This window comes from Montipora foliosa, chromosome 14, assembly GCF_036669935.1.
Source record: "Montipora foliosa isolate CH-2021 chromosome 14, ASM3666993v2, whole genome shotgun sequence".
Lineage (NCBI taxonomy): Eukaryota > Metazoa > Cnidaria > Anthozoa > Scleractinia > Acroporidae > Montipora > Montipora foliosa.
The window spans coordinates 18147060-18171059 of NC_090882.1; the positions used below are offsets into that span (position 1 = coordinate 18147060).

The 24000-nt window shown below is 39.1% G+C and overlaps 2 protein-coding genes across 8 annotated transcripts in view; one reads left to right on the forward strand and one right to left on the reverse strand.

Annotated features, from left to right (window-relative positions):
* The window catches only part of LOC137984479 (uncharacterized), a 40132-nt gene extending 38846 nt beyond the window's left edge, over positions 1–1286 (reverse strand). The window contains exon 1 of the mRNA XM_068831650.1: positions 1205–1286. Coding sequence (XP_068687751.1) covers positions 1205–1264 — 60 coding nt within the window. The 5' untranslated portion in view covers positions 1265–1286. The remainder of the gene's footprint in view (positions 1–1204) is intronic.
* An 11603-nt stretch (positions 1287–12889) lies between these two features.
* Positions 12890–24000, forward strand: part of LOC137984784 (potassium voltage-gated channel subfamily H member 8-like) — a 29403-nt gene continuing 18292 nt past the window's right edge. The window contains exons 1-5 of one of the 7 annotated variants that reach the window (XM_068832063.1): positions 12890–12920; positions 13021–14375; positions 16137–16325; positions 16621–16789; positions 17013–17246. In XM_068832063.1, the coding sequence (XP_068688164.1) occupies positions 16711–16789; positions 17013–17246 (313 nt within the window). In that variant the 5' untranslated portion in view covers positions 12890–12920; positions 13021–14375; positions 16137–16325; positions 16621–16710. Of the gene's footprint in view, positions 12921–13020; positions 16790–17012; positions 17247–24000 lie in introns of all 7 variants that reach the window. The other 6 variants (XM_068832064.1, XM_068832059.1, XM_068832060.1 and 3 more) reach the window with 6 other exon arrangements.

Here is a 24000-nt window from a genome sequence, read left to right on the forward strand (position 1 = left end):
CTGTTTTTAACGCTCAACAATGCGAACTAAAGCAAGGTAGACAGATTTTGCTAACCTGCTTTATACAAAACAACTATTGATGCAAAAGTAAAGAGATATTGATACACAGCTTTTCGGAAGAGCAGAAGGAAGTGGTTCGGAAGTGTCGACTGCGTATGGGGTTTGCATAACTGTCTCGAATTCTCCCAATTCCCACTCGTGTTTAGATGAGGTTATGGAAACACGTAAAACGTGCTCTATTGCTTAATGGCAGTAAGTTTAGTTTTCGTAAGCGTTCATTTTCTTAGAGCTGAATTTCGCTGAATTTCTAATTTAATACTATTACTTTTAGTATGAGGGGACTATACTATACTAGCATAATCCAATAGAAATCTGATCTATAACAATTTCTTAGTTTTGATGTAAGTTATATCACTGCATGTTCGATAAAGTAAGTTCAGCATCCTTTGTGCTTTAGAAGCAATGAAATCTACATGATTGTTCAGTCCAACTCAGATCATGACTAATTAACACACCCAGGTCTTCCTCAACATTTACACGCTCTAGCTTAGTTCCACCGAGAAAATAGTCCCTTTCAATCACTGATTTAATACGAGTCATCCTCAAAACCTTGCATTTCAAAACATTAAATTCCATTCCCCAAGTGCAAGACCAGTCAAATAAATTATTCATGTCTTCTTGTAACCTGTCACCATCATCCTGACCTAACACTACGCGAAACCATTTAGAGACGTCAGCGAAAAGAGGCAAATATGTTTCCCTAGAAACCACGCTAGGCATGTCATTAATGAAAATTAAGAAGAGAAGAGGCCCTAAAATTTATCCCCGGGGGACCCCAGATGTCACGGGACGGAAATCACACCCTTCGTTATTAACAACAACTCTATGTCTCCTGCCTGTTAAATAAGACCTAAAACAGGACAACTGTCCTATGATGCAACAGCATATTTAAGCTTACATAAAAGCTTCTCATGAGGAACCCGATCGAAGGCCTTAGAAAAGTCAAGATAAATGACATCAGCTTGTTGCCTTAGCTCGAGAGCTTTGGCAAATTTATGAACGACCTGAATCAACTGGGTAACCGTGGATTTTCCTGGCAGAAAAACATGTTGCCAATGCACAGGGTTTGAGAATATGGCCCCAAAAATTTCATTATAAACAAGCCGTTCTAAGATCTTAGAAAGTTCATCAAGAATTTAAATACCTCTATAGCTACTAACAGCTGTCTTGGAATCGCACTCATGGATCGGAACAAGATTGGCATCTTTCCACTTCTGAGGAAAGGATCCTTACTCCAGAGACAAATTGAATAGTTGGCACAGAGATGGTGCAATGTCTACGGCACAATTGCGTAAAAGCTTAGAGGAATAACCCAGTGATGCCCATCAAGTGACTCAAGTTGCTTCAAGACTGTTAACTTCACTTAGCTTAATAATCACATATGTAATCATACTAGAGCAATACTAATAATAAATACTAAACACTCTTGCAAAGTTAGAGCTTCCAAAATATATGCTAATATACCAATTTTCAATTAACGCTTTGTTTAATATTTAATGAGTTTCGTACAGCCTTCCAAAACTAAACGCCAGAAAATAAGAGTGTCCCTCTTGACTGATTTAGGAAATCTCTCTCCTGAAAAAGATCAAGTCTTCGATACGCCTCTTATTAACCCCACAAGATTTTTAATGACCTTGTTTTTCTTTACGACCCAAACCTAGTCAGACGTTTACATTTCTAATACTTAACACGTTGGAATCTTCATGGAATAACATTTATTATGGAAGTGCGTTTAAAAGTCACTAAAGCACAAACCAATGTCAACATTCAGTTACTCAGTAATTTTTAAAACCTCATTAATCCAGCCGGAGAGAATTCTCCATAGAATTTGACATTCCAACTATACCAAACCGGTTTTGCAAATTGCCCCGGTTAGAATATGTTTCATCGAAACATCGATTGCTTGTCAGTAAACTATTCGAGGCTGATGTAGTCCCGAACAAATCTTATTCATACCCGTTCTTTCGGAAAACCTCTATAATTATGCCATTATTTTGCCTTAGTTAATAGGAATAGGAATACAAAAAATGCACCGCCCGAAGAACGCCAAATAATTCATTGGAACTACAAGTCAGAAGTTCGATTTACCGGTTCAAGGAAGAATTAAATTAAACGAAATGCATATCGCTATTTAACCTTCCCTACTGAAAACCAAGAAATACTGGAATAGATGCCCAAGATCTGTTAACGGAAATGGCTGATAGGGTGACGGCGTGGAAGGAGGTTGTGTCATGAGAAATTTCGGCTGCGGAACAAGCATGGCTGTGATGTTGGTTAAACCTATGAGGTTACTGTTGGAGAACATGAACTCCTTCATAGAAAAAAAAAAAGAAGTCAAACATTATTAACGTTACTGAAAAAAAATAAAACTAGTAACGAACCCGTAAAAGAACAGTTTCAAAACGTTTCATCTAATCTAACATCTATTTATTTAAGGCAGATGAAACCATTTTCTTCAAGGGAAGCTGAACACATCCTGTTTTGACTTTCGGCATTTTAAAAACAAACGAATCTATCTCAACTAATTACTTTGCTTGTAACTTGAAAACACACAATTATGGGCGTTCTATTTTATAAAAGCTAAGATACAGTGTCGATTCAAAACCCGTTTTTTACGAGACAGCAAGATTTATCTGCGTTTATTGCCGGCCGCTTTAATCACCAGCAATGTAAACACGAATATTGTCAATGATTATCACGACTGCGGCTGCGACGCTTTTTCTAATTTCACAAAAAGTGTACACAGTTAGAAAGAACCCCTCTAGACTTACCACAGATAACCTTTGATAACGTTGTTAGCTTTCTACATCAAGGTGGAGTGTTGAGATGCTGTCCTGGAATTTCTCTCATCCTTTTTACACCTGCTATTGTTGCCGAATAACATACTTGTTGATTTTTTTTCTTAGAAAAACACCTGCAGTTTTCCCGGTCAAGCACAATGATTTGTTAACGAATGAAACGTGAAACTCAAGAGTCAGATGAATTTCGATATAGCCGAATCGCTTAAGTCGGAGTAAAAACTCGCATTGTGATTGGCTGACAAGCCGAGAGTATTAGCATGTGTAATCAAATGGCGACGAGTGAAATTAGGAAATAATTTCACGCGCGTTTTGTCATAATTCTGATCACTTCCTGAGCCTTTAGGCGAGGGAAATTATCAGAATTTTGACAAAACGCAAGTGAAATTATTTCCTAATTTCACGAGAAAACCATTTGATTACCTTTTAATGTCGTGGGTGACAAATTACGCTCACAACCGTAATTGTAAAATCGCTCGAACTTTATCCGACTGCTCGGGAAGAATCATCTCCAGGTTTTTCTCAAGGCTATTTTCGTCACACCACTTCTCAAAAACTCTCACCCAGTTAATTGTGCTCTTAAACGTATTTAAATTTTCTGCCGCTTCTTTTAATTTCGTAACTTCTTCAATGGTTACTGTCTTAAATCTAGACGCCATCTTGGCTCTGATCGAGATACAAGAGATGTTACCAAGGCAATTTTGTAATTTCACATGTGAAATTATGAATTAACGCTGAAATTTTGCGCCTAAATTAAAAAGTAATTTGTCACCCATGATACCTGGAATTGCATGCCTGAGAAGTGGTATTGCACCTTAAAGGAAGTCGTTTTGTATTATTCCGGAGATAGCAGGCTAGATCTTTCCAAGTGCTTGAATATCCCATCAAATTTAGCCTCATAAAGACTTTCCACAGCGGGAGAAGCAGACAAGTTATTCAGTCGTCTATAGTTTGATGCTATTGTTCGGTGGCCCACAATGGTTACATCAAAACCAAATGTTCACAGCAAATTCAAATCACTCACAGCATTTTCAAATCACTCACTGTAGTGATGGCCGAGATATAAACAGATTCGTCAGTGTTAAGTACAACACACTTTAATTCTCAAACACGCCATGCTTCTTCACTCGCAATCCATTATGTAGTAATCACCAAAATGTCTCTTAAGCTAAACACTACATTCCCTTCCTTAGTGAAAACAGAACTCAACTTATAACAAACAATAAAAATGTTCAAAGTGCTTAACACAGTCTATTGTCCCGAGATTCATAAACAATCTCAACAATCGCAAAACTCTTTTTCCTAACAGTCTCAACAGTCTTTTAAAACTATTCACTTTTCCAGAACAAAATCTTTAAACTTGGCTGGCATCCGTATAGTTCGGTTTGGCCTTCTCCGTGGCTCTGTGGTTGCTGATGTTTCTGAGGTACCTTCAGGCAGGGGTGAAATCACCAGACTCGCTGGGGTTTCAGCTCTCACAAAGTCCTCCGGCTTCTCTGGGGTTTTATAAGGTTTAACAAATGAACTATTTCTCCGGTGTACTACACCTTCGGCTGATTTCAAGGTTAGTTCTGGTCCCTCTTTTGTCTGAACAGTGTAAGGCTCGGTGTCAAAGTTGAGAGTTAACTTTCCGGATGACTTGCTGTTCTTATGACAAGGACTTTATCTCCAGGAGTGAGAGAGTTATCAAGAGCGTGTCGCCGTTTGTCAGCATACAGTTTGCCTGCAAGCTTCTGATTCCAGTCGCGATCTCTAATGCCTTCATCCAGAACACTCTTATTGGGACGTAGTTCCGGTAACTTGGTTTTAGGTTCTCTTCCAAACATTAGAAATGCTGGGGTTGCTCCTGTACTGCTGTGGGGGGTTGTTCTGTATGCTAACAGGAATTTGTTCAATTCTTGTTTCCACTTTTTTCCTTCTACTTCAGCTATTTTGAGTGACTTCAACAATGTTCGGTTCTGGCGCTCTACTTCCCCATTTGCTTGGGGCCAGAGGGGTGGGGATTTTCGATGTTCAATCCCATGGTCAGTTAGAAAAGCTTCAAATTCTTCGGATACAAATTGAGGAGCATTGTCCGACTTAAGACTGAATGGGTAGCCATACCGTGTAAATATGGGCGTTAGCGCTTCAATCATCTTTTGAGAGGTGGTTGTGCGCATGACAAGTACTTCAAAGAAACGGCTGTAGTAATCCACTACTACAAGTAGGTTTTCTCCAGAAGGAAATGGACCTAAGACATCGATAAATACATCTTGCCATGGTCCGGACGGTGGTTCTACGCGCTGCATTGGTTCAGGTGGACAAAATTCTCCCACTACTTGGCATCCCGGGCAGCTTCTGCAAACTTTCTCCGCATCAAAGTCTATTTTGGGCCACCAAACTTTCGTTCTCAACTGGGTTTTCATCTTCATAATACCTTGATGCCCCTCATGTGCTAAACGCAGTACTTCACTTCTGAGACTCTGAGGGATGACGATCCTTGTTCCGCGCATGACTAACTTCCCTATTGTGCAAAGTTCATTCTTCACACTCAGGTAATGAGGCATTTTGCATTGAGACCAGTCACCACTTTGTATGTAGTATCTAATACTACACAGTTCAGGATCTTTTTCTGATTCTCTTTCAACTTCTCATGCAGTCATAGCCATTGGCGTACTTTCTTGTACAATAACTCTAACAAAGTCAGCTCCCTCGCCACTGGGATCTTTCTGATCCATAGAATTCAGCCTTGAAAGGGCGTCAGCGATGTTGGTCTTACCAGGACGGTAAATCACTTTGAAATTGTATCCCTGCAAGCGAAGGACCCATCGCTCTAGACGGCTTAGAGGACGTGTTATAGATGTGCTTTAGAGGTTTATGATCGGTCTCTAGCTCAAATTCTCGACCATAAACATACAGCTTGAACCTCTCGCAAGCCCATACCAACGCAAGACATTCCTTTTCTGTCTGGGAATAGCGCCTTCCCACGTCGGTAAGATTTCGCGATGCATAGGAGATCATCCTCCACATGCCATCTTGTAGCTGAGTGAGAACAGCTCCAATACCTGTGGGACCCGCATCGGCTACTATTCGCGTTCTGCATTCGTTCTTGAAGTAGGCGAGTGTATCTGCTTGGGTTAGCAGATCTTTCAACTTCTGGAAGGATTTTTCTTGGGCGTCTCCCCACATGAAATGTTGATCCCTTCTTGTAAGGATTCTGAGCGGTTCGGCGACCTGGGCGTAGTCTGGCAGTATTGTACTAGCCCTAAAAACGATCTGACTTCTGCGGTATTCTGTGGTGGCTTGGCATTTTGAATTGCAGACACTTTGTCTTCACTTGGTGAAATTCCTTGTTTGCTCAAGTCATGTCCAAAGAATGTTAATTTTGGAAGTCTGAACTGGCACTTCTTCTCATTCAAGGTCAATCCACACTTTCTGAGCCGGCGCAGAACAGCTAGCAGATTCTCATCATGTTCCTGGATTCCACATCCGTGAATGATTAAGTCATCAGCAATATTTTTAACTCCTTTGCAACAAATCAGAGCATCCTTAACAATCTTCTGATATTTCTCTGGAGCTGAGGTTATTCCAAACATTAACCTCTTGTAACGAAAAAAGACCCCTGTGTGTTATGAAGGTAGTAATGAGACGTGATTCTGTATCGAGCTCTACTTGATGGAAGCCCCATTTCAAGTCCAATTTACTGAAAACAGTAGACCCATTTAAATCGTGCAGGACTTCCTCGATGGTAGGAATAAGGTGCCTTTCCCTTTCAATTGCTTCATTAGCTCTTCTCATCTCGACACAGATGCGAATATCCCCATCCGGTTTCGGGACAACCACAAGAGGTGAAACCCATTCTGTAGGGCCGCTGGGTACTTCTTCGATTATGTCTTCCTTCAGTAATTCATCTAATTTCTTGTCGACTTTCTCTCTTAGACCAAATGATAATCTTCTGACAGGTTGTGCAACAGGTTTTACATCTTTGTTCACATGCAATTTCAGCTGGTAATCTTTCAATTTACCCACTCCCGTGAAAATATCAGGAAAGTTCTTAACAATGTCCACAGATGTCCCTTCACTTGTAATAGAGTATGCTTGGGGGGAGTTAGGAGGCCCAACTCTTAGCACGTTCAATTTCTCTGCCGTATCCCTTCCAAGCAAAGCTCTGCCATGACTTTCCACAACGGTAAACTCGGCTACACACCATTCTCCAGACGCCTCACAATAAACTGCACTCTCAAATGTTCCAACTAGCTCAATGGGTTCACTTTGCCCGTAAGCAAACAGCTTCCTTTCGCACCTTTGGGATCTGCATTTCACACCTTCTTGTTTTAAACTTTCCCACGTGTCACGATCCACAATATTGCATGACGCTCCTGAGTCAATGAGGACATTCTTAAGCTGCACACCCCCAATGCACAAATCAGCAACTCCACTTAAGTCACCACCACATTTCACAACAAAAGCATAATATTCTTCTTCTGGCTCCTCTGAAATTTGATTAGCACCATCTGAACGCTGTTTTTCACTTGGACGTTTCTTTTCCACTTTAGCTCGGCAACAGGCTGCGAAATGACCAAGGAGACCACACTTGTTACAGGCTTTTCCGAGTGCTGGACAACTCCTGTCTCGTTCCGAATGACCAGTTCTGCCGCAACGGGTGCATTTCCTTTCTTTCAAAACCTTCTTTTCTTTTCCAAATTTCTTTGCTGCCCTCTCCTTTTCTTTCCTTTGATGATCTTTTTGACTGATTCTGTTAACTCGCTCAAGACCTCCCATGGACTGCATTTGAGTATTGACCGCCTCGTGGACGCGTGCAGTTTCTTGTAGCACAGTCAAGGTTGCATCACTCGCTTTCTCGAGAAATTTTCGACGAAGTCTTGAATCTTTGCATTTTTCAATGATCTGGTCTCGGATGGCTTCATCCACATTAGCAAAATCACAAGATATGGCTTTCTGATGTAGTCGGCAAACAAACTGATCGATAGTTTCTCCCTCTGTCTGTTGCATCTGGCGAAATACGTGTCGCTCAAATGGGACGTTGACTTTTGGCGTCAAATAGTTATCCAGAGCTGCTAGACAATCGTTAAATGTAGTTTTGTTATCCTCAGGTACTAAAGTGTAGTAAATCTCATACCTCCCGAATGTAATAGCAATGCTATTTTCTGACCTTCATTGGTTACTCCTTTCGAGGTCACATAAAGGTTAAAGGCACGTTTCCATCGTTTCCATCGAACAGAAAGTGAATTTGGCTCTCCCTTTGGGTCGAAGTGAGGTAGGCCTTGGATATCTAACACTTGTTTCACGGTCGCTCCGCCAGGATCGATGGGAGTCGTTGATGTGGTCGAGCCACTCGCTTGCTCTCCAGGCGCTGACATTCCGATTGTTTAGACGAAATAGCCGCGCAAAATTTAATCCGTAACCACTTAAGTACTCCACGTATCACCGTCCTCGTCGCCAAATGTAGTGATGGCCGAGATATAAACAGATTCATCAGTGTTAAGTACAACACACTTTAATTCTCAAACAAGCCATGCTTCTTCACTCGCAATACATCATGTAGTAATCACCAAAATGTCTCTTAAGCTAAACACTACACTCACAGCAAATTACAAATCACTCACTGCAAATTCAAATCATTCACAGCAAATACAAATTACTCACAGCAAATTGAAATCACTCACAGCAAATTACAAATCACTGCGAATTCCGCACCATTAATGGATACGTTGTTTTTGGCTGAATTAAAACCCATTTACACCTGTAACGTACGAAGCCCATTAAGGGCCATAAAATTACTCAATCAATTTCAAATCTCCTCCGAAGTTTTCCCTGCGTTCTATGTTTTTTCCCGACTTTTTTCGGAAGGCCGCTGACCCCTACCGACCTTGGTGTCTTGAAAACAAAGATCCCGAAGACCCTAGACTCGAAAACGAAGAAAGTAACCCAAAACCCTCAATTTGGCTAACCCTAGGCCTAAAACCCAACTTTAGGCCTAGGTTAGGGCAAGGGTTAGCCAAATTGAGGGTTTTGGGTTACGTTCTTCGTTTTCGAGTTTTAGGGTCTTTGTTTTGAAGACACCTAGGTAGTTAGGGGGTCAGCGGCCTTCCGAAAAAAGTCGATAAAAAAGTCGCGAAAAAAATCAGGAAAAAAGTTGGGAAAAAAGTCGGGGAAAAAGTGAGGATGCTGAAAAAAGTCAAAGCGCAGGCAAAACTTCGGAGGACTTTTGAAATTAAAAGAGTATTTTAATGGCACGTAATGTGCTCCGTACAAACGCCCTAGGAAAGTTTTCCCTAGCCATTTTGATACTGTATTTTCTTTTAAGGTGAAATTCAAAATTGTCCACAGCTGGAGCAGTAATTGGAACCTTCAGCAACGGTAGACTTACAGTGGAAACAAAACATGGTTATCGTTCGTTGAGGTAGAAGGAAAAGCTATTTAAGTCATCGACCCTGAGAGTGAAAGTTAATGAATTTTACTCTATCTAACGCCAGACTATTTTACGCACAAACGCGGTCTCGAAGACTTTGTCTACAACACTTACGTCTTCTCTGTTCGCTATAATTGCGACATCTCAATGATATTTTTATAGAGAGGCGTGGGTTACGTGGCCAAGGCAGGAATGACTCAACAAAAACTGAACAAATTTTATTTCAAGTGCCGCCTTATGTCTGCCAGCCTAGTATCACACCCTGTTAGAAAACGAAACAAGCTCTCTTGTGCTTTTCTACATAGTCGCCAAAGTCAGTACACATTCACCGCCATTTGCTCTGGTTCCTTGTGTGTTGGCACTGCTTTCCAGCTTTGAACCAGGCAAAGCATTCTTTCCTGGGTCTTGGCTTGCACCTATTCGCCTCGCTGTAAAGGAAATTTCTTTTTTCCCTCGAAAAAGCCGACCTCTTCAGTTTCATGATCTTCGATCTTCCTTTCAGATGCCTTTTCACATTTCGCAAAATGAAAACAAGCGCTGGGAATTTAAATTGCCGCCATTTTTCCGGTCGTTGTTTCCATGGCAAATTGATTGGTACCAGTCCCTCGCGCGTGCCTCCCTGTAAAGGAAATTTCTTATTTTTCTCGAAAAAGCCGACCTTTTCAGTTTCATGATCTTTCATCTTCCTTTTCAGATGCTTCTTTACATTTGTCTGTAAAATAGGTTTTGGAATTTTAAACTAACAACAAGGTTCGTTTATTGTTTTTCACTTAAGGGCAATTCCTCTAAAAACGTTGAGGGTTTGCTACAACAGAACTTTTAACCTCTGACATGTGATACGGGAGCCATGGATTTTTCTGTGACCTGGATGTCCACAGCAGGAGCAATGGTTTGTCTGGTAGATGGTGATGCTCTCTCTTTTCCAGCTCTGTCTTGCTTTGCAGGACACACTAAGGTTGTAGTATGATTAATTTTAATTGATATCTCTGTTGATGATTGTCCCAGTCATCTGACCTGACGGAATCTTATGGAAAGTGTTGATATCTGGCTCGCTGTCATTTTGACTGTCATTACTTTTAACATGTGAGAAACTGTTTTTATTTGCATTGTTAAACAAATACCTCTCATTAAAGGAGTCACTTAAATTGTTTAGTACTTCTAGAAATGGATCTCTACAAAATTGGGCAAAGATTTCCATGTTTTTGCAAGTATCTTAAGTGACATGTTTTCTTGAAAACGAGGAAATGTCAATAATATTATTGTTTTATTTGATCAGTTGCCTGTTGTTTCTTAAACATGTCATATATTCTGATTCCAGTGCTGAAGCCTAAAACTCCTCCTGCTGTGTGTGCTGATCTGGTCAAACCAAGCCTGGCAAGCAACATTCCTGGTTGTTTTCGGAGATTGTGATGAGGAATTCAGCGTTGAATATTTTATTGGTTTTGTGATGAGAAAAAGCCAGTGTTGTTCTTCATCTCTCATTTTTTTCTTGCGTGAGATCCGGCATGATGACAACAGTATTACTGTAAATCGAACGTCACAGATGTGAGTATGTCAATGATTAATACAAGATGATTGTTCACTTAATGATTGTACATCACTGTAACTTTTGAGATACAAGATCAACTCTAAAACTATTTATTACCGAAAGTAGCTCAAGATGTGAAGGAGTCCAACTATTCGCTGTTCTTGTAACGCAGTGTTGTTCTTGCTGATGGCACGTCCATCCACTCGAGTTATTGAATGTTGTAGAATTTCAAACAGATTAGGGGAATGGGTCTAGCAGAACTTTCTAATAAGGATAATAGTGACTTTGATATTTCCCCAGGAAACGAGGTACTGCATCCGATCGAATTGGAATTTAGAAATGTTGGTTTTGAGTAACGTGGAAAACCCACAGAAAACCTCTAGGAGCAGAGCAAAAGACCCAACAACAAACTTAACCCACATGTGTCCAGAATCAAACCCGGGCCACAATGGTGGGTGGCAAGTGCTATAATCACTACGCCTTCCCTACTCCCCTAAAAGATACTCATCTCCTTTGGATGGTACAGGGCTATCAATGTAATAATTATTGTAATTATTTACTTGCCACACCCTCCTTGTTCAATGTTTGATAGAAAAAGCACCAAGCAAATATAATTTCGTTTTTTATTCAAGTAAACTGACTTATATTCATTAATACAGCTGTGTGTTATTCTAGTCTTTCTCTTGCTGAGAACGGGTTTGATATTAACTTCTGAGAATGCTTCTACTTGTAATAGTGCCCATAATAAATATACAGTACATACAACAATAAAATTAGAGACTTCAGTGAGGTACTGTATATTGTGTTTTGTGGTAACACATACCAATACATTAGTTGTTGTGGTTGATGAAGATGAACCAGACAGAGTCAGGCTGTTATCTTTGAGTCCATCGTGGGTCTATCATTGGGTAGTGAAACTAAATCAGTTGAGCAGAATAAAATCTTAGAGTATGAAGCAGAATGCCTCTAATCTTGCTCGATGCATGATTACATTTCTCTTTCGGTATCTTTACACGTAGTGCAAAATTTAGGCTAGATTTTTTCTGGCGTGATGCATGCAAAAGTTCAATGAGTATTTTCCAATCACACGCAGGTTTCATGCATGCAGGTGAATTTTTTGTTTGTTTCATGATCATGATTCTTACGTCTCCACACCCTCATCCCAGCAAGGCTCTACAAGGTGATGGCCGAAGTTGGAAAATAAATTCCACTTACCAGCCAGGAAAAAAAATGTGGTGTAACAGCTGCTGGAAAATGCTGAAAAAATATTCCCGACGATGGACCACTACCAAACGCCAAGTAAAAGGGAAACATCAAGTAGCATCGAAGTCAAATTTATACTTCGTTTCAAACCATTTTTGCGATTATTTCTTAAAATTAAGACTTATATTCTTTATTTTATTGCCTCGCTCTTGCAAAAGTAACTAGAGTTGTAAAATGTGAGAATGGAGGGCAGGCAAGTGACTTATCCTTGCCGAATGAGTGGGAAGTGGGAAAAAACAGAACTTATTTCTCGCTTTCAAATGATTCCAATGAACAAGCACACAATTCCCTCGTCCAACAGAAGCAACACAAGACATCTTCGCACTAAGAATTATCTTTCTGCCCTTGCCAAAATGTTTACCAAGCGTTTTCCCTCTCAGAGCACAGTCCCCCCCCCCCCCACACAAGAAGTTTACCAACACAGAGACCATTGCGACTAACACCATTACGAACTTTATGCTTTGCTCGAGCCCTCGAATGCAAGCTAAAGATTCACATTGTTAGCAACTAAATTTCTTTTGTTTGAAAAGACACACGGCCGATTAGTCTTTCAGAGAGCTCTCTTCAAAAAGAAAACCTTATCCTCGTAGTCTTGACCTTATCATCGCAAAATGAAAACAAGCGCTGGGAATTTAAATTGCCGCCATTTTGCCGCGTCGTTGTTTCCATGGCAAATTTGCTTGGTACCAGTCCCTCAAGCGTGGAAAGGATTCCCGCGTGGGTCGAGCATGCGCATTCATTTTGCCGCGATGTCGTGCGTGGCATGGTTGTGCATTGGCTGATACATAATTGATAGCGCATGCACGAAGTTTAAGCCAATGTGCACAGGCGGCATTGAACGAAAATGGCGTTGTTGAAAGTAAGCACGAATATGGTGTCTAATACGCTCAAACCACATAGTTTCTCTACTGTATTATTTTTATATTTGTATTTATTTTATTTTTGTATTTGTATTTCAGGAAAGCCCGAGTTCACGCAGATATGCGTCTAGTTGGCCTCAAAACCATCGCCATATGTTACCGATGTTAAACAGCTGACGATGTAAAAATGAAAGCTCCACGAATATGGAGTGTGACTGTATGGATACCCACGAAGTATTCAAGAAAGTCAAACTTGTATTCATATCCTTCTTAAAGGGTTATGCCGAGATTGGATTGATGGATTTAATCTTTTATGAAAAGAAACAAGGTTCTCTCCAAAGGGGAATTCTGCCATAACATTCACAACAATTTAGTGCGACCTCACCAGTCTTAGGGTAATTGTGTAGTTCAATGCGAAATTAAATAGATTCATATACAACGAGTTCAAGGATACATAATTTCCTAATTCGGCGTGGTTTTGATAGCATCTTAAACAACACAATGGAGATGTCGTCAAACTGTCCCCCATATTTACATGCATGCAAAATGTGACTCAACTAAGACGGACAAGGCTGACAAGAGGGTTTCTTGAAGTTTAATATTCTATACACGTACCAAAATCGGTCCGCCTTTAATTTGAAAAAAAATTATATACAGAAGTTTCCACCCAAATAGTAGTTTGAATATAGCTTTTATTTCAATGTCGTTTTAAGGTCAATTTTTGGCTTTTATATTTGTCTAGCGGTACGACTGGGAACAGAGAGGCAGCGTTTTCATGGGTAGCCGGACATTTTGTATGTTAACGTACTGTGTTTTGCAAGGTTGAATGAATGAGTTTCCATGTCATTATCTAAAGGAAAAACTAGGATTCGCCAAATACTTTTTTCTCTGGGCAAGCCAAAGAGGTTTCCAGAAATAATTATGACTTCACAAATAAATGTTCCTCCCGATAAATTAATTATTTTTTTTCACGCGCGGTATCTGACGTATCTGTTCCACAGTAAACGTATTTAGACAAGGCAAGTCTCCCTGATGGTAATCAGACTGAAAATAGCGCAACGGTTAAAACAAATGTCAAACAAACGCCGCAAAAACGAACACAATCTCCCGAAACAGTTAACCTATGGCAAAGTTCAAAATGCGAAAATGAAAATTGAAAGGACGCATGGAAACTCGAAGACATATTTCAATTGTTTGGAAAGGTGGAAGCTTCGTACCTCTCATCTATCTTCCTTTCAACATTTTGTCGTGAAGAAAGCATAAATGGGTGCATCTCACAAGTGGATTTAATTAACGGAGCCTCGATCGTTCACAATTCTTTAATGAAAACGGAATCTTTAAAGGCACGATTTACAATAAATTACTAAAACAGATTTGCTATTAAGACTTTTTCAACCATTTTAGATGAACAAACTAAACACACCAGCAACCAGCTCCAGATAAAAGGTCATAAGGTATGATGGCGGATTATTTTATATAATGCTAGGTTTGAAAATGCTAAAAAGAATCTCAAACATGTGAAGTTGTTTCTTTGTTAGTTATTTGTTTGAGCAGGTTGAAGTTTTGGCAGGTATTCAGCTGATGCGGAGCTTCTATACCTACACAAAGGACAGCCACAACACCGGGGACTTTATCCTCGTTTGTAAGCTTGTAAGCTCCTGATATTACTGGAGGATTAACGTCTTTGTGTCTTAATTCCCTTTTTCTCTCAAGCCCTAACTTGGATTTGAAACGGTGATATCAAGCTGAATAACCCAGCGATTATTGCTTAACTAGGATTTAAAACAGTCCCTCTAATCGACAGAATTAAAATCGATATAAGAAAGAAGAAAATTTGTCAGGGAATTCGAATCGATAGCAAAGATTAATTAACGGATTTCAGTCACGTTGTTAGATATGGTTATCTGGAACGAGTTTAAGTTTGGAATGAAGTGAAGAGGCAAATTACCAAGTAAGTTGTTGACCAGATCATACTTTGAGACATTAAAATAATAGAAACAGTTCTGGCAGTCTGTTTTTAGAGCGACTCACTTGCAAGCATGAGTGACCGGACGAGAAAAGACAAGTTTCATCAAGGACACGTCAGAGCAATCGAAGTTTTGGGTAGTTACTGCCTACCTGCCTGGAGTGAAGGAAAAATATGACTGTAAACGCAAAGAAATCGTTTGCCAGTTTTCAAGACGAAAGATAATCCATAGCTCAACATTGCATTTTATACTAGCTCATGTAGACGTAGTAAGACTTCGTCCACGAAGATTGTGTTGAAACTGCTCAGTAATATGTCCGAGATCTGTGTGGTCGGTGCAAAAGGAATAAGCCGAATGCAATAAAAATGATTTTAATCTTCGACGACAATGCGGAGATCTTTTTTTTTTTCCCGCGAGGGTTTTGATCAAAGTATACAGGAGAGGAAAGTGGCCATATCAGAGGGCACGCAAACCAGAATATTAGAAACCATGGTGTTCGTCTAAATTTTGAGCATATTAACACTTATAACGAGAAAATAAAGTTGAGGAAGCCACATCCATAATAGAACCAATGGAACTAAGAAACATTTCTCACGGTCATTCCGTGCAAGATTCCAGCGTACAACATATGAAATCCTATTTCAGTAGGTAAAACCTTGAGGCCAACTAAATCTAAGTTCATTTTATCACGAGGAAAGAATAGCATTTAATAATCATTTCCACTCACAACAAAACTGTTACCCGACTATTAGATGAAATAATGCTACAATGCAAACCGGCGAAACGTGGCTCGTTGCCGAGAGACAAATCCCCCAGCCGAAAACTTTTATGGGAAGCTAAATATTGAATCATTTGAATAGAAATGAGGATGATTTTTTTTTCTAAAATATGAAAAAGGTTTTCTCTTAAAGACGAAAATAGCAGGTTTAATTCTCTTGTCATGACTGACATTAAAAAACGAGGTTCTTGTCCTTAATATTGAAAACCCCACATTATGGATTGTAATATTAAACTGTATGGCGAATATTAGTTTGCGGTTGTTTCTTCGAAAACACAAAAGCACAGAAACGAAAATAAGATTTAATGTAGTGAAAGGGAAAATTTGAAGAAAACAAACTCGTAACCAGCTTAAGTCGTTGTTTTCAAGAGCATATATAGCGCTACGTTTTAGTGTGGCTACTGAAAAATCATTAATGCGTGATTGTAAAATCCGGTGTTCATCTCATGGGAATTAATTCACATCCACAGGGTTGTCGTCTTTGCAGTCTCGAAGGCCACTTCCAGCTATATAAAGAAAAAAGATTCGTTCGAACTCTGTCTCGACGTTACTTCTGCTCCACAGGGGACTGAGCAACAAAGTTAAGTGGTAGAACACGCGAAAAGCGCGTGCGGCAAGCAGGTGTTCTATCCAACCAGAGCTCAACGGTGACAGCGTCAGTAAGTTACTTGCGTTTGATTGGCGTCCAGTAGCAATTAGCAGCGAGATTGATTTCATTTCACTCAGGCGCTGTATTTTTCTTGTAACACTGTGAGCTGAGTAAGCGGTCCACTGACAGCTTCGAAAGCTTGCCCCTGATTGGCGCCAATTTGGAAAGGACTACAGTTTGCAAGCCTCCGAAATGACCGCTGTTTATTTATATGCCCATTTTTGCCTCCCGCCTACTGAAGGGTATTTACATGGCTCATAAATATAATGTTTCTTAAATCCATTCTCAATATGTCGCCTCCACAGGAATTACACAGTCAGATCTAGTCAGCGTTTTTCGTATTTTCTACGTATATCTGCCTCAGGACTTGGCCTTGAAGGGCGACAGAATAAAGAATGCCAATTCGCCGTGGACGCGGTTTTGCCCCGCAGAACACCTTTTTAGAAACGATCTTTCAGAAGTTCGACCGAGAAAGTAAGTAAATGAAAGCCCTAAACAGTAAACTCGCAATGTTTTTAGTACTGCGTTCCAATTCCATTCAACCAAGGAGCGGTTTTGGGAGATCACAATTGATTTCAACGACTGCCTCGAAACACATTAATCCATCACCGCGCGCCAAGCTTTTAACCAGTGCTTATTGCCTAGTTGATTGTTAGCAATAATACTCAGCATTTCCTGCATGATTCTATCTATCCAGACAGCAACTTCGTCCTTGGTAGCGCTCAGGAAAAGAACAATTATCCCATAGTATATTGCAGCGATGGATTTTGCGAGCTCACTGGATTCACTCGAAGTGAACTTATGCGACGCAGTTGTGGTTGTAGTTTCTTGTACGGACTCGAAACAAACAAAGAAGACATAATCAGCATAGAAAATGCACTCAAGATCCAAATCGAACTTAAGAAGGAGATTATGTTCTACAGAAAGAATGGTGAGTAAAGAGACAAAATTCCCTTGTTTTTATCAACGGTGGTTAAAAGATGTTTCGCCCCGTCAAAAAATAAGAAAGATCTTTGACGTTTGCTTATTTGAAGCCAAAAAGCCGATTTGCTCGAGAGAAAACCGACGTGTCTTTGGTGTACAGATGCGGCGGAGGCTATGCGAGAAATCAGCTAATTTTCTGATACAGTCCTTCACCAGTAAGAGTAAGTCAGACCGGCCTTACTAGGATTCTAAAAAAAACAATCGCAACAACAGCATATCGTTATTCCAGATTTTTTTATCGTAAGTTTCAATTAAAATTGAGCATTATGGGGCTACACAATTCTACCAAACAATACAAAACAACCCAGGAAAGATTTACATAAGAAATTATTACAAAATTCTCGTAATCGAAAATTTATCTCGGCAGCTTCGATCGCTGAATTGAAAAATAAATCTTTAGGAAAAAACTGACAACATCGATATTTTTGAAAGACTTGAGTCAATTTCTTTGTCAATATCAGACGGTCTAAAAAATGGAGGAATAAATGAAGCATGAAAATAAATTGGCATGATATCATCAAGCGTAACCTTCCTTGACTGAAAATTAAATATGGCTATCAAAGATATTCGAACGGAGTTCAGCTCCACTGCTGTGATCGTTAACAAGTGGATAAAGGAACAATACTTCTGAAGGAAGAAATCAAAATTACATGCATTACAGAATTGTTAATCATCATCGGTTGAAAGCATCGAATTTAAGTCAGATAAACGTATGGTAAACTGTGTTTGTTGCTGACTTTACGTTGTGTTTGGTTCACATACTGTCGCCGAATGCACCGACCTGTAACGACGGCCGTTCAGGTCAACCGACGAAAAATAAGCTTTGACGGCAATGGAACGAAAAAGGTACAAACGCCTCTTAAACAAGGACTATCTTGGTGACGTGATTATGTAGAATAACGGACTGAGAACTTCCTTCAGGTAATTTATAGCTCTACTTTCCGATCAGTTAGGAACCGCTAACAAATCACTGGATTTAAAGAACGAACATTAACCGGTTTCAGGGCATATTCCCTTTTGTTCTGCTGATAATAGAAACCAACAAACATTGACCATTATCACACAGGGAATTTTTTTTTCGTTCCGTTGATACAGCGTATTTTGCTCTGAGCGCGGCAGGTATTAATGTATGGACAACAAGTTGCAACTATTTGACTTCAAGTTGGCAAGCTGATGAAAGAACCAAACTTTAATGCCTTGAGCGTTGCTGCTTTCAAATTTGAACTTCAAGCCATTAAAATCGTTAAATGACCAACGAAGGTCGCCCAGTGAATAAACGACGGAAAGAGGTCGCGAAAATACTTTATTCAACGTTAAGAAGGACCAAAAATTCCAGCTTTCTTTGATCGAATGCACAAAGATAAATGCGCGTAAAAAATGTATCACATACGTTAGAACGTGGTTTAATTTAAAATCAGCCAACCCTAGAAGAAAAGCAAGAGTACAAATGCTACTGACATCAAAACAAGTTCGAAATTGACGTTCTGTTTAGTTTTCAAAGTCCTCAGTCAATATCAAAATCACACGAAGAAGATTAAGGTTGCTTTGCCTCTTCAACGGAGTACTTTATGTTACAAATCGATGAATAATATCGGAAATCGGTTTTCCGTCTCAACTGTTTCTACTAGATCAGGAATTCTATTAACTCCTCTACCAAGCAAGGAAAAAATATTTATTTTGCGGGGGCTAATATATAAGCTCGGCAAACATTCTTGGAGTCAATGAATGAGGAATCTCATTCGACGACGCAAGAAAAACTCCGCTGTACGGAGGCATTACTAAACCACGAAACAGCTAATTTTTTTTTCTACTTTTTTTTTTCGAACACCGAAACTCACAAGGAAACAAATTCAGCAGATGTTGGTCCTGTTGAAAATTTTGTGGCATCTGCAAAAAGGGTAGGCTCAGTGTCCAGTCGTGGGTGTCTCGATGCGCAATCTGGATACAAATTTAAGTCTTGTTTCAATGTTTTGGTGTTTCATTTTGCTGTTTCGCAGTTTAGTAATGCCCCGCTGTATAGATATGCAAATAAAGAAGCCTTCTAATAGGTATACGAGTTTATTTTTTTTCATAAATCATAATCATTGAACAAAGAAGGCATGGAAGATTTACTGATACACCAAGTTTTGAGAAAAGTTTTCAAAATACCGCGTGTTTTTGAATGGGTATTTCACCATTGTTTTCAAAAGACTTCGCGGAAACCAATTTGTTTAATTTTGCTTTTTTGCATATTCCAATTTGGCTAATGATATCAGAAAGCACGAAATCCTCAGAATTACGCAATAGAGACATTCAACTGAAAATTAGGAGAATACTCTTTGTATATTTATACCGTTTATGTCTGCGCTGTTGCCAAAAATCTTCCTTCGCTACAACTACCAATAAGTTCAGTCATTGCTATGGGAGATTCATGAACATATTAATAACCAAATCGTAGGGTCAATCTGATCGATGTCTCAATTATTTCGGACATCGACGAAAAAAAACGAAAAAAAACCTCGACAATGTTGTACACAAAACTCTTTGCTTTCAAAGCACCTCACTTTACAAACAGCGGAATAGTGTTGGCTCTACGAGTCATTACAAGCGATATTAAATACGCTCAAAATAAGCTTCGCTTTTTCAAAAAGGGCGACCGACTCATTAGACTTGACAATAAATCTAAATGGAGCTGCCAACTTAAGAAAATAAAACCATCCTCGTCATCAAGGTTTCCTAAAGTTCTACAGGTAAATTATGATTTAAATTATCTAAGGTATTTTCTCCTCCTCTCTTGAAGTTCACGATCTACATTGCGATTAATGTGAATACATGAAAAGAGTATTACGAGCCTTTCAAGTGACAAAAGACAATCAGTCGTAAATGAATACAAGGAAAATGCTTTTGGAACCGTAACTCCTTTCTGCAGCTCATTTAATCGAATAAATTTGGGTATTTATATATGTATTTTTTCTAATTCAGTAAGGTTTATGGAAGCATGGTGAAACTGTCAAAATGTCAGCTATTGGATTTTATTACTGGCAAGTGTGGTTTTGTGGATTTTGGAATTTTTGACGAGTTTTAAAGCATCTTTAAGAGTGAATCTTGAACTTCAAGTTTGTAAAGCTTTTAGATTCCAAGCGGACGGATCAAAGCCTGAGTACGCAAAGGATCAAAATGGAAATGCTCCATTATTTCGACTGATGAATACGTTTTATCGTTTTGTGTTGTAAGCCGCTTTAATTTTATGGGATGCACTTAAAATCTCGCTGTCAAAGGTGATAAATAATGAACCAGAGAATGCGGTTATTAGTGTAAGAAGATTTGCGAACATTCATAACCAGCCAAGAAAACTTTACAATTAAAAAAGTGTACTTTTGAGAATTTTATTGTGCAAGAGTTTTTTTTCTTTACAGTTCCGGAACGAAGCTAAATACACTCTAATACTAAAAACAGGCAAGCATGGTAAATTAAATTTACGTGCGCTACATATGTACAGCGAAAATTGTCCCTTTTTGCAAGAGGATCTTAAACTGTAATTTCGCTATGTGCGAGACGTAGAAGGACCATTAATAATTTTGTTTTTTCAAGATTCTGTAATTTTCAGCCTAGCGTTGAAAAGAGATTTCTTTTCAGATAAGAACTGAAGATTTCACTGATTCTCATTTCAGCCCTGCGGGGAGGCAATTAAAAGAAACTAATTGCTGTCACACATTTTCACGATAAGACTTCCTATTTCTACTTCAATTTTTTTTCCTCGTTTTGCATTCCTTTTAAGACCATAAAAAAATTTCCAACAAAAAGAAACACGCTCTTAGCTTTACGCACTTAGATCCAAACTGCAAAATTTCCCCTGTTTTTAACTTGTGCAAATAAGCCAAGAGGCAAGAACTTATATATGTCGCGCACAATTTTGTAATATTTGAATCTGAGCTAAAAATTAAACAATAAAATAAAACCTGTTTTTTTTTTTAACCAAACCACAAATCAGTTACTTTTTCGGTTGGCTTTTATCCTGTTGATAAGCTTTTCGCTGTAAAACAAAAGATAGGCGTCGCGATTAGTCCTGAGTGCAGAGACTGTTATGAGATTCGGAAATTAGTTTATGAAACTAATCACTCCTTGCAATAGTATAGGCCATCAAACAGGTTTTTGGTCTCAACTGCGCTTACCTGTTTTGCATACGAGTTAGATGTTTGTTTACGTTTTTGAAGAAGTAATTCACTTTGGCTGAGATGTTTCTTATCATTGAAGGCGAGAAGGAGAAAAGCAGAGCGAGGGCGTGGGGGAGGAGGAACTAAAGACCAAATAACATCTTGTCTGAAAATTTAATGGATGAAATCCTTCGTAAATGAAACTTACTGAAGTTTATATTTATAAATAAATACAAACCTTGATCTTTGAAAATTTGAAAAGAAAGGTTCAAATCTGTCATTGACCACCTTCAGGTATCGTGAAAGGATTTCTAGTTTAGTGGGACAGTTTATCACGCCCAGAAAAACGAAAAAAAGAAATAAGAATATGAAGGAAATTGCTATTTTCGGCATTATAATCTTCATCATCATCTTCTCGTCGTCATCACAAACACCACCACAATTATTCTTATTGTTCTCAGAAAAAATGTTATAAATCTGGTCTCGGTTGTTCAAACGGTGGATAACGCTATCCACCGGATAAATCACTTTCCAGCTAATAAACACTAGCAAAACCGATTGAGTTATCCAGTGGATAGCGCAATAAACCCTTCGAACAACTGGGGGCTGGTCTGTAAATCTCTGTGATCCCTGGCTTATAAACCAGTGCAAGGAAGGGTTACATTTTTGCAAACGTTGGCCGTGTAGCACTTATATTTCAACAGACTTAACTATTAAAGTGTAATGTGAAGTGCTAGTTTTCTACCCATATAGACCATGTGAGCATTAGCCCTACTAATGGAATTGGGCCCCCACAAGGACAGAAAAGAAACTCTGGTAGGTAGTGGGTTCAATTCCCACCCTGGTCCGATTTTTTTCTCTGTCCTTGTGGGGGCCCAATTCCATTGGTAGGGCTAACGCTCACATGGTTTATATGGGTAGAAAACTACAATAGCACTTCACATTACAATCTAATAGTTAAGTCTTACAAACCAGTGGCAAGTTAGGTATATCACAGGCGCTTTGTGTAACAATGCTGTAGGACATTCTACTCCAATTTCAGTGATCTAAACTTTTGTGTCCCAGTTAAGAAATGGCGCCTACCAACAGTTTCCACAACACTGTTGAGTGCTATATCGTACTTGAAAGGATTGTAATTTCATACTTTCTCGTCTTCTTTGTTTTCATGAATGTCGAATGGACGTAATGGATCAGTCAAATTTGCTATTTTCCTCACTTTATCCGCAACGGTTATGTCTGGCTCATTGTTCTTCAAGACCTCACCCGCTGCACTGAAAAACCCCATGTGGAGTACCCTATCGCGTTTGTGATCGTACCATTTAACCCCACTCTCAAATTCCCACTTCTGACAAAGCTCCTAGTGGATCATACTGGCAACATCATCGTGCCTCAATTTCGTACATTCACTTTGTGCCAAACTCGCGTACTCAGCCATTAAAGAGTCCCAAAAACCGTAGAGACAACCCAACAAAATTTTACGCCACTCTGGTTTGGAGGATTATGAATGTACCTTCCAAAAAGTTACTGAATTCAAAGACCCAACGTTTCTTCTTGACAACAGAAAGACTTGAATCAAAAATTCCAAAGAATTCTTCACAAAAGGAGACATGTAAGACTTGTTCAGTCTTGATTCTTTTAGCAATCTGGATCACCTTCCTTCCCTCGTAGAGAACTGACTTAAGTTCCTCCTTCCGTTTTGAAGCATAAACCCCAAAAACAAACGGTCTAAACGGAGGCAATATCTCCTATTATTTCAAAAGCATGTTCGCACTTAAAAGAGTGTGTTCAAGATTTCCATCTTAAGAGAATAATAATCATGATACAAATAGAAGAAGACGACATGAGCCTAAGGTATCTGGCTTTAAAATGAAATGTCGATCTTCACCGCTGTTAGTGTCATTCGACCTAAATGTTAAAGACACGTCAAGTTACGTAAATGTGATCACGCGATGTATTTTTATTTCAAACAGCCAGCTTTCTTCGCCGTAAAATCTAAATTTTCTTCATTTCCCCTCGCAGTCGATGACTTTTTAGTTTTCTGTTTTATGGACATTATAAATACAGCAAGCCTACTTCTAAAAGCTTTTTACCCAAAATATTTCGAAACCACTTTTCAGAGATAAAGTGAGTACAAATTTGACTTTTGATGACCAACATGAAATACATTTCCCCGTAAATGTATAGGAGTGCGCACTTTTCTTTCTGTTTCCCATTTCATTGTCATTTTAATAAACAATATCCTTATTAACAGCAAGTTATATTCCATTATACAGCACTTCGGAGGAAATGCAATATATCAGCGGACACGTCAATACCATAATGATCAACTAGCTCCCTACATAAGTCATATATTGATTACTGAATGATATTAATCTTTGGCAAAATTGAGCGTTGAGGAATAAATTTTCACCCTGGCTCACTTTGGCAATAGTGTCATCATACTTTTTCCTTTAAGATGGTTTAAAATATCAATATACCTGCCCACATTTTTTTTTTTTTTTTGCCCACACCCAATTTAATTTCTAGTGAACACGTATACTGCGTTTTTCTTCAACCTCGTGTAAAGGG